At 38.8% G+C, this 11791-nt stretch overlaps 1 protein-coding gene across 1 annotated transcript; it reads left to right on the top strand.

The window, feature by feature from the left end:
• The first annotated feature begins 603 nt into the window (after window positions 1-603).
• tll (nuclear receptor subfamily 2 group E member tailless) lies at window positions 604-10920 on the top strand. Its single transcript, XM_011501629.1, has 4 exons — window positions 604-676; window positions 9285-9521; window positions 9788-10014; window positions 10240-10920. The coding sequence occupies exons 1-4, from the start codon at window positions 604-606 to the stop codon at window positions 10918-10920; spliced, it is 1218 nt and encodes a 405-aa protein (XP_011499931.1).
• Window positions 10921-11791: the final 871 nt, after the last annotated feature.

Below are 11791 nucleotides of genomic sequence, written 5' to 3'. Positions count from 1 at the left end.
CCCTCTCGAGCGCGCATTCGCGCACTCTCGTTCGTAAGGCAGCTTTCAACCCCGACGGCGAGCGAAACAAGTCCGAAGTGAAAGAGAGAGAGAAAGAGAGAGAGAGAGAGAGAGAGAGAGATAGAGATAGATAGAGATAGAGATGGATAGAGAGAGAGAGGAGGGAGGTAGCTTTAGGAGCCGCCCTTTTTTCGGCGAAGAGTAGGGGCTCGACTGTATGACCAATAGGCTTCCAGCGGAGCTTGAACACCCCGTGGAAAAGTAAAGCCGAGGCACATCAAAAAGTCCCGCGCTCGGTTGACTGTCAGTCAGAATTCACTCAAGAGTCAGCCAAGTGAGCGCCACGCAGTATCTCGCTGCGAATTAACGGCCGTCGGACGGTAAAAGCTCTGCCGTTGTGAATGAAACGAAACGCGAGCGACATGCCGAGGATCCCCGCCTACTGAAGGTTCCTGCAGAAGTAGCAACAAGCGGACGAGGTGTCTGGAATTCGCTGCGACAGATAGTCGATGTGCCAGGGGATCTTGTTATTTTTATTTGTGACACTAGAGTGCAAGCGCTAAGACTTGCCTAACCTTATTCATCCTGGCTCGCGGGCAAATGATGCAAAGGCAAGAGACACAAATGGGCCATATACCGCACACTGTCTCCCAACCTAAGATGCAGCCGTCGTCCAGTAAGTGTAAATATCCTTTCCTCTTCACTTATAGTAGCCTTAAGATATTTATAGCTTCGTCAGCGCGACAATTCAGCCACGCAATAGTGCACGCTAGCTTATTGGCGTTTATAGTCGATTAAAATTTTCTCTTTTTCTTCTACGTGTACAATGGTTCGTCACTAGCAATATTATTGGTTCGCGCCTCCAATGCTGAACAAAAAAGAAAAAATAGCCCTATCGGCCTTCATTTATTTTACTCAATTTATTGCACGATTTTCATGGCATATAATTACTTAAAAATAATTATCCAATTGTACGTGTCGTTAATAAAATGTCGATAGACGCTAAATGAAATACCAAAAATTAGATATTTAAGTGTCGGCTATATTGAAATTGTAAAACAGTCGGGTAAACATTAATATTTGTAGAATTTGAAAGTCACTGTTACGGTAACGAAAACCCAATGGAATCTTAAGTAAAGAAGATTAAGAGATCAAGTTGGACAATTTAAAGTTAAGAATTGATTGAAAGCACAAGGCGCAAGTTAAGAATATACATTAACTAAAAGATCATGCGTTCAGATTAAAAAGGAAATTAGACTTTTGATAAGAATATTTAAGAACGTTCGTCTAGCGAATTGTAATATCTTTTCTCTACTCATGTACTGCCATTCCACAAACACTAATTGTCTTATAAATACTGAAACTGGCAGGAAATTATTACAATTATGCCAGAAGCTTTACGTATATTTATGTCCTTAGCTATATAAATGATACAATATAAATATAGTAAATACTGTTAAATTAAATGGAGTTATTAAAGGCATTAAAGATCCTAATTAAAAGTAATCTAGTAATGAAGTACCATATAAGGGATAAAATCAGAATTGTCGTAGCAGTAAGTAGAAAGTAAAACTCGAAGGAGCCGTGCGTAAACCTGAGCACCGGCGCCGACATTATTACCGCCGCCGGTATTCTGCCTGAACGCGCAAAAGAGAAAAATGAAAAACCCAAAGCGCGCCGGTATAGGGTTTCCACGTTTCCCCGACGAGCGGAGAATGAAATCGGCGCTCTTCTTCCTACCTTTACGTCCCAACACAGTTGGGCCTTGGCTTAAGCGCTTGAGAAATGCCAAAATCAAAGAGACTGTCGGAAACGCAATAAATGACAGCTCTCCGGTTGTTTTCAGTTCGATTCGTTCAGGGTCCCTTATCTTGTTAACTTAATCATTCGTCCCTTTATTTTCTGCTCAAATGGTAAAAACGAAGAGAGGCAATTACGTAAACTTGTATACGCTGCAGATTTTGGAATATGAGATATTTTCCTTTTATGTAAATAAAATTTTTGTCTTTTAAGCATACCAAATTGTAGAAATTTTTTAACTTTTTCTACAATGAAAATTCCATATGTTATCGACTATTTTTCTTCCTTTCTTTTTTTTTTCAGACACTCAATTAATCGATCGAATTAATTATCTTACAGTGCAATTTGTAATAATAACGCAATATTTGCCTCGGAACGCAAATGAATAAAATTTGTATCTTTTAAGCATTGAAAGTTGTAGAAATTTTGTAACTTCTCGTATTATCAAAATTACATGTTCTATCAACTATTTTTCTTTCTTTCTTTTTTTTCAGACACTCAATTAATCGATCGTATTAATTATCTTATAGCGTAATTTGTAATAATAATGCAATGTTTGCCTCGATACGTCAATGAAAATTCAATTAGAAAAGTTGCGTTAAAAACATTAAAACTATATTAAAACAACTATTCGTTAATAAAATTTTATAAAAACTATTTTACGACGAATGAAATTTACATTTTTAATCTAATGAAAGACGTAATGTTTTGAATATTAAAACAAAAAATTCATATTATTATTACGGTAGAATAATTAACAATCCTTGTGAAAAATCTCTATCTCGCGTAAAAGTTCATTTAATACAAATGAAGTTGTTTAATTAATTAGGAATTGTAAATAATGCCTCGCAAATGCAATATTCAAGTACCTTGCTTTGCCTGGAAGACTAAAACCATTTGACATTTAAAGAAGAGAAAATGGGATGAGCAATCAGCAGCCGCCCAAATTGCCCTTAAACCACCCTCGCCGTCGCTTCTGCCACCAACGCGTTAAAGCACACAAAAGCATCAGCGGATTATTTAATAGTTTGTAATGATAAGAAATGCGGAAATTTCGGGAAAATTTGAGCCCGTTTTAATTATCAACAAGTCTCCTTCGTTATATGATTACTTGATCAAGATTACTTGAAAGAATAATGCCGACTCGATCGAGTCTTTTAATAGGATATTTTAGATCGACGAATTACATCATCTCCTTGCTCTTTGCGTAGGTGTAAGACGGACGGTACAAAACAACATTAGTAATTATCGGGGTTTTCCATAAATTTGTTACATTATAATAGAATAGACATTATTTAACGATCAATGCAATCTCGATAATGAAATCTAATTATGAAATGAACAGTAAGTACAATACGTTGATTATCGTATATGCTTGAGAGTAGCTTTCTTGCTTCCTTGCTGTACAAGGGCGCTCCACCCATCGGGCAAAATACGAGAGAAAAACAACATAAAAGCAAATAATCAACAATCGTTGCCAAATACGTACACTTGAGCGTCGATTTCTTTCCAGCTTTGAAAATACAAAGGTCCCGCAAGCTACTTTGACTCTCTCCCCCCGCCGCTCATCATCGTCATCCTCCTCCTCTCTCACTCTCTCTTTCTTTATCATACAATATTTGTTCCCCGTGCTACACTGCCAGAGGCTATTTTTTATTAATTCCTCTCAAATCGTGATTCTTGTTACTCTCAAATATAAAAGAGAGTTTCGCAGAGGCCAAAGGTCTATCAGTTAAAACAACATTACCAATGCTATTTTTTAAAGACTGACGAAAGAGAAAGAGATGACCAAAGATATATAGACAGATGGAGAGGAAGGTCGGAAAAAAGATATATATATATATATATATATAAATATTGAGAGAGAGAGAGAGAGAGAGAGAGAGAGAGAGAGAGAGAGAGAGTAAAAATAATGGAAAAAATCAGTGTACCATTACTGTCTCGCTTTGCAATCTACACTTAATTCAAAGATATTTACTAAATAAACATTGTTGCATGCGAAAACCTTATTATAAGAAACAAAATTAATTATTCAAATAATAGGCATGGAAAACAATTATTTAACATATTAACTTAAGTCAATATATTAAATCTCTAATAATATCTGAGTGAACGAACATTCACAATATGAAATCGGTATAAATCCGTAATATCAAAGCAAACATCTTTCTAAATGAAACAATACTGCTGTTCTGTAAAAACAAGAAAATGCATAAAAAAAAAAAGAAAAAAAGATAGCTTCGAAAGCACACAAATTGTTGCCAATAGTGTATACATAATACTTAATAAAAACTCTCTTTCCGGCAATTGATTTTCTGGTAAATGTCGTTAGGACGAGGAGCGCGAAACAACCCCCGAACAGTTAGCAATCGAATCCGTGACGCTACAACGGGATGGCAGATGACGTCTGCCTGACTCATCCACTGGGAGTGCACGTTTCAACGTAACACCTTGGATGCTCCGCGTGTTTGTGCACTTAACGTTGGTCCGCCTATGTCGTTGTCGTACACACGTACACATGTCGCGAAATTCCCATGCACGAGTAGCTCGGCGCGTGTTCGTGGGGGGGAGATTTTTTTTTTTTTTTTTTTTTTTTTTTTTTTTTTTTTCAACGGATAGCTTCGTTAATGATAATTCACGCAACAATATATGATGCGAGAAAAGTAATTAGAGGGTCTTTTGGCTGGTGGTAATTTGTTTCTCGATAGGGTTGCTCGCACGTTGCACCACTCATCCACCTAATTACGTGAGAATTTTCGTCAGGTTGTATTCGATCGCTCTCCTATCTTTTCTTTTATCTACGAACATAGATTTCTCTCTCACTTTCAATGCAGCTTATTAATTAATCGAATTAATTCCAAGAAATCGTTGATATATCTAATTTTGTTTTTCATTCAATTATTTAAAGTTAAAATTCGTCCACTTTTGTTGTTACTATACAAATATCTCTAGCGATTAATAATTAATTTACTTACTCCGTTAATATTTAATTGTATATACGTAAATAATTTTCTGCAATAGCATTACTAAATGGTTTATATTATTTATGTAATTAATAGCATTGGAAATCATGTAGAATATTACATAACTCGTGCGTACATATATATATATATATATATATATATACGTGTGTGTGTGTATATTCAATTGAATCAGACGCGAGCATTTGTTCTTGTGGATTAAAAGCCATTTTATGCGTAAAAATACTTCAAAGAACTTATAAATAACTAAAGTACCACTTAATATAGTCTACACCGTCTGACATTAGAATTTGCTATTCAAACGGCCGATCTAATAACAGATGAACGTTACGCGATAGAATATTTAAAAGAGAAAACGGATATATTAATAACCGCTTCAGCGTATTTATCTACTACGTAAATGCAATTATAAACTCTGCATATATCACATTAGCAATACGTGCGCACACTACTAGTCCACACTTATAAACCGCTTATAATCAATAAAAATAGCCGGTGCACTCGCGAGGAGAGCAAAAAGTCCAACCTGCCACGTTAAAAGCCAACCCTATGTGCATACACGATTACAGACGCACGCACGTACACTATAGAAGCTCGCGCCCTCATCTCCCCTTCGTTGAAAATATAAGGTTCCTTTAAAATAATAATAATAAATTATAAATGATAATAAATAATAAATAATAAATAATAGATGAGTATGATAATAAATAAATGAGGGAGAAGAAGATCCATGCCGAGGCTCGTGTGCGCAAGTGAATCACATCCGGTGTACGCGCGTGCAAGCGAGTGAGTTCCGCCCTCCTAACAAAGTCACATAATATGAGCTTATTCGTATGTCTTGAATGGAGAAGCCATGAGCAAAGTATTTAGAGGATTTTATGTATCATTGAAACGAGACGATCCGACTTAATTTCTCCTCCTTTGTCAATATTATATTTTACAAAATTTTTATAGCACCGACCTATCGAATTGATAATATCGTCCCGAGAGTAAAATATGCCCAAGCTTCTATTGCAATTAAATGGGCGTCTTAATAATTAAATGGGTAATTTAATACTTACACGTACAGGCTACACAATCCTTTTAATTAATAATTACATTTTTCTATCGTAATTGTGAGTGACGTTTAATATTAAATGATAAGTATTAAAAACTTTTTCTTGCATTTCAGATTGTTGAATCATTTGTGGTTTAAAATTCTTATAAAGTATGATTAATTGCGTGAGTTTTTGTAACCACGGTGGTACGAAACATTTTACTAACATATAAAATAAGAAGAGAAGAGAGCGACGGAGACATAGAATATAAAACATAAATCTATGATTGAATAATTCTAATAATCATTTTATTTAATTTATCATATAAAATATATGGTAGCAAGACATCCAAGCTTTTATATCACTAACACTAAATGTTTGGGTGTTTGGGTGTTTATGTGGGCGCGTTAGTGCGTGAGTATGTAGGCGACTGCGTGCGGGCGTGCGGGCGTGTGGGCACGCGTGCGTATATGCGCGTGTGTGCGCGCGTGTCACAAGCGATAAAACATCCACATTTGCGAATGCGACTTAATGCTAATGCATTTAAAAAATAGTGAATGCCTCGTTCTTTATAATATAAGAGGGAGTGCGAGAAAACTCGACGAATATTGTAAAAGACTCATGAATTTTTGAGACCAACGTCAGTAGCGACTGCCCCCGCTATCCGTTATAAAATATTCAAGCACACACGTATGTATATTAATATATACACAGGTAGACGAAGCTCTCGTACTTTTTTCTCCCTCTGAAGCTCTTATATGTCGACGCGTGACGCCCACTAACAGCGGTCAATGTATAATTTCGTTTTAGCGCTGCACATGAACGCGCTTTTACGAACTTGGCCACTGGACTCATAATACCTAGCCACTCGAGAATTATATCATGGGCAATTTCCTGTCCCTCTCCTTTTCATCGGCTCCTTGCTCTTCCTTTCGTTTCTCTTTCACCCGTTATTTCCCAGAAGTTTTATTATCCGCTCTGGTTTTCTCACTGCCATAGCCGGAGCTAAGTAGACAAAACTGAATCGGTCCGGCGATTATAAGCTACATTGTCACAAAATGTTAGGAATCTTTGTTGCCGAGGGAAGCCTTTACCATTTTTTACCCTATAAAAATACTCTATAGATCTCTATATATTTTTATCAATAAGATGGGAGTTTAATTAATATTCATTGAACAATTGCCAAGCGTATATTATTTTTCTGCTACTTTGTTCTCTACATTCGGTATTTTTGCAATATTAGCGAGAATTTTTCTCAACATCGTGATAAAATATTAATGACGTATGGTTTCACTTCCAATGTAATTGCATTATGTATGCGAAAAATAATATCCAAAGTTATTGCATCCTATTATTTTCGTGTTTAAGTATACATTATTATTTTTCCTCCGCTAACATTGATTACACAATATATTAATACAGAAAATATATTTGGATTTGCGAGCAATAAATAAAACAATTTCATTGGGAGTCATCTGTACATTCTTGCATCGCGAAATAATAATAATTTAATGAAACTTGAGTTATTTATTATTGATCGGCGGCAGTGGAGTTTATGCAGATACATTTTCACCCAATGGAAATTGGCAGTAATAACCGAACCTTATGGATAACACATGACTTATCGCTTCGGTTTGCGGTTTTGTATAGGAAAACTTTTTTTTATGTACTGTATTTATTTATCGTCCTTTTATATAAATGTTGCATTAAGATTTTTTTCATATTTATTAATAGAATCAATTAGAAAGATCAATATAAAAGATTTAGTTCTGTTTCTGGATTATTTTCTGCGTAAAAAGGGGGAGAGAGGGTGAGAGACGGAGAGAGAAAAAGATATATATATATATATATATATATATATATAAGTAAAAGTTTATTATTATTATTATTATTATTATTATTATTATTGTTATTATTATTATATTTATTTACTTATAATTATTAAAAATAGCTCGACGATTAAAGAGAAGCTCGTTCTCTTCATAATTGACAAAAACATTCGAACAATAATATTAGAAATAAAGATATTATTTGCATTCCATAAGATTTGCGTGCGGGAGGAGTTTTTCACATGCATCCGCTCTATTCACTACATCCCCTGACAGTCAGGAAAAGCCAGCCATATTAACCCAGTCGTAGAAGCGAGCGAATTTCTCTCTCGACTGGCATTTAATGGGACAGGAAGTTTTGAAAAAAACGTCAAATACTTCCTTAAACGTCACTCTTACACTTCATCCACGTCGTCAGGGTCTGCACTCAATGAAATCGAAAAGTCTCGGAGCGTTCGTCGCTGAAAAAGCGAAGAATGGAAAGAGTATATTCATTCATGGGCGCACGCTGGCGTTAATCTTACGCGCGCTGAATGATGGTATTTTGAGTGGGAACCCATTTATGAAGGGAAAACACGCACTTTTCGTTGAATGACTAGCGTCGACCGTCGAAAGTCCGTGAATAGCGTCGATTTGTCGCAAAAGTCGCACGAGTATGAGGCAGAAGGTGGGATTGTCGCAGTGAAATGGTGGGAAGGGGAGGGGTGAAGAGAGAGAGAGAGAGAGAGAGAGAGAGAGAGAGAGAGTGACGCTCGGGAGTCGAGCAGTCCCCGCCTACGCTTCCTATAATATGTACGGTGTAAATGAAAAAGCCCCCGGGGGCGAGACTCGAGAATAATGGAGCGCTGAATGGGCCGGATGTGGCTGCTGCAGCACCCATTGAGTTACTCGCTGTCCATAAGTGAGCAGCGTCCGAAATGCGACACTTCATCCTATCACAATCTACCAATCAATTTCTTTCTAGCTTTCTTTATTGTTGCATGGAAACGGCCGTTTAGCAGCCGATCCTCGCGCTCGCTCTCTGACAGCGAGATTTTCAGGTGAGAGCGTCTGCGCGTTGAGGGAGCTTTAATTCGAAACGAATGACGTGTGAAGACACGAGACGAGCAAGCAATGGGCGTCACGTCACGACACGATGCATTTACGAGGTCTTTAGGCTCCATCGACCGTTCGATCCTTTATTTTCTTAACCCATACAATGCTAGCGAGAAAAAATTAGAAATATGCATATGAGAATGAATAAGATAATGAATTGGTTCGATCACTAAAAGGTAAAGTGCGATGATTGTCAATTGAACCCCAATGTACTTGGCAATGCTAAATAACAATTTTCAATGTTAACTCTCGAGTAACGTTCACTTTGTATTCCATGTAAGAAAAACCATAATCTTTAGAGTAGGTTATTTACATTTTGCATCTCATCTAAAGCAATATGAATCTGACCAAGATGATATTTACGTTTAATTTAAATATGAAAATTAATGTATATATACGATGGTGATTATACCTCGAGGTATTATATTAGATAATTAATATTTACTAGATTAATTCCGCGTAATCGTAATGCATAAGACTGCGTAGCCCTGTATTATTTGGCCAACCGACATAATCTAAAGTTAGATGATACGGTTTTATAGGCCGAATACTGCTGGATGTGCCGTGCAAAGTATGCCGCGATCACTCGTCCGGCAAACATTACGGCATTTACGCCTGCGATGGCTGCGCGGGTTTCTTCAAGCGCTCGATCCGACGAAATCGCCAATACGCCTGCAAGGCCAAAGCCGAGGGTGGCTGTATGGTCGACAAGACCCACAGGAATCAATGTCGCGCCTGTCGACTGGCCAAGTGCATTCAATCCGGCATGAACAGAGACGGTAAGTAGTTCTCGATTATCTTAGCTGACACTGCAAATATTCTATGATAATTGGACGTTATGCCTTTGAGACGTCTTTCTCCTCCCATTTAACCGACAATACTGACGGATTTGCCAACTATACGGTCGCTCAACGGCACTTTACCCCATATAATGCCCAAGCTAGTGGCTTAAGCTTTTAAGGGAGCGAGGCAACCACAATTAAAGTAATATGTTATTATAATCCAAACCCATCCGGACGCTGAACTTTCTTTTAATTGCTCACAGCTGTTCAACACGAACGTGGCCCACGCAACTCGACCTTGCGCAGGCAGATGGCTCTTTACTACGGTGGCAAGGAGCCGGAGATTATGTCGACAATGGTGCCACCACCAAACGCCGCGCTAGATCTCGTATTGCCAAAGCCAGCACCCGAGCCCCGCGTCACTGTCGCTGCACCGACGGCCCATCATGCCTTACCACATCCCATCTACAGCAATCTTAACATGACCAAGGTGACTTTTGCTTTTATCTCTTTGAACATCAACATGAACCCGTTTACAACAACTATGTAGACAGATAGATAGTTGGATAGATGGATAGAAAGAGTGAAAGATGGTGAGAGATAGAGATGGTGAGAGAGAGAGAGAGAGAGAGAGAGAGAGAGGAGAGAGAGAAAGAGGCGCTGAACAGGAGCGATGGTTTCAAACTAATCGGGGCTTCGAACTCTGTGCTTGCAGGTGGCGCCCAATACACCGACGATCTCTTCGATTCCTCTACGCTTTCCCATCTCCATTGGTGAATCGATGTGCGAACAAGCGGCCCGACTCCTCTTCCTCAACGTCACTTGGGCACGGGACCTCAACGCCAATTCGGGCCTCTGCATGGAAGATCAGCTAACCGTCCTCGAATCCTCCTGGCGCGAGCTCTTCCTCCTCGCCGCAGCGCAGTGCGTCCCACACCTCGACCCGACGCCGCTGCTGCCCCCGGGTCCCCAGAGCCTTGGGCTGGCCCTCGAAGTCAGCCGCTTCCGCGAGACCCTCATCGCCTTCAACGGGCTCAGTCTCGACCCCCACGAGTATTCGTGCGTAAGGGCGGTCGTACTCTACAAGGCCGGCCTCGACTGCGAATCCGTTCCCAGCAGTCGCAGCAGCAGTGGCTCCGTGTCACCCGGCACCGGCGGCAGCAGACTCAGGGACGCGGCCAGTGTCGTCAGGCTGAGGGACAGTGCCCAGACTGCCTTGGGTGCTAGAATGGCCGCCACCAGCTCCTTCGGCGCCGTCAGATTCAGCAAATTGATTCTGATGCTACCGATGCTGAGAACCGTCTCGGCCCACGCGATCGAGGAGTTCTTCTTCAGAAAGACTATCGGCGTCACGTCCATTGAGAAGATCATCTGCGACGTTTATGCCAAGTCATGATTGTGCCAAGCTTAGATGGCCACGTGTCTTATCGTGCTTAATCCGTGTCGCCGAGCGAGGAATTGGTGACAAACATTGGTGAAAAAGCCCGACAATGTATCTTTGAATTTTCGGTATAAATAAGGACTAGTGAGTGCGATGCGAATCGTTTAAAAAATTCGCCAATCAACAGTTTGAAAGCGGATTTTCATTAACAAGGATAGGGAGACACATCCCCATTTAACTTCATTAGCTCGAGCCATCCTTTATCACCCAATCCACACCAACTTGTTCAATTTTATCAATGGATTTTATCACTTAACGTTAAACAAGTACAAACACTTAGTGCCCGATATTATAGAACTCATGTTCATTACATGATATGAGAGACCTTGTAGTTATTTAAAAAGTCATCGCACTAAATCATTGTTTTACAAAGGCAAAATGATCTCATGTAGACTGACATAAAAAAAAAAAAAGTTGTAAGCTGCCGCACACTGAATTATTGTTTGAAAGTATATACTTTGAGAAAATATTCAAAGCCGCCTTTAAAATAATTCAATCGAGGCGGACACCGACATATAGTTTTCGCGTACCAAAGCATTAGCATCGAACGTAGAAAAACAGGCAACTGTGATACAAACATATCACAATATGTCAAAAGGCTTTCTTTCTTACGTATAATGGGAGCTATATATTTTTTTAAGCGATGTACACGCACACGTGTATGATTGATTATTAGGTAAGATAAAATGCGCACGTAGTGCGCGAGTTGCAATAAAAAGAAAAAAAAAAGATGAAGCGGAAAACTGTACACGAGAAAGGTTGAAATTTACGAGGTTTTGATAGTAATAGGAAATATTGTATAGCTGTAAATAAAAAAGCGTCTGTA

The sequence above is a fragment of the Ceratosolen solmsi genome, unplaced genomic scaffold (assembly GCF_000503995.2).
Source record: "Ceratosolen solmsi marchali unplaced genomic scaffold, CerSol_1.0 scaffold28, whole genome shotgun sequence".
NCBI classification, from domain to species: domain Eukaryota; kingdom Metazoa; phylum Arthropoda; class Insecta; order Hymenoptera; family Agaonidae; genus Ceratosolen; species Ceratosolen solmsi.
The sequence above is the reverse complement of the archived record's forward strand: the minus strand, read 5'-3'. Positions and strand labels throughout refer to the sequence as shown.

Coding starts and splice junctions, on each gene's coding strand:
- tll (XM_011501629.1), top strand. CDS start 604: ATGCAAAGGCAAGAGACACAAATGGGCCATATACCGCACACTGTCTCC. Junction 677..9,284: donor TAAGATGCAGCCGTCGTCCA/GTAAGTGTAAAT, acceptor ACGGTTTTATAG/GCCGAATACTGCTGGATGTG. Junction 10,015..10,239: donor GCAATCTTAACATGACCAAG/GTGACTTTTGCT, acceptor CTGTGCTTGCAG/GTGGCGCCCAATACACCGAC.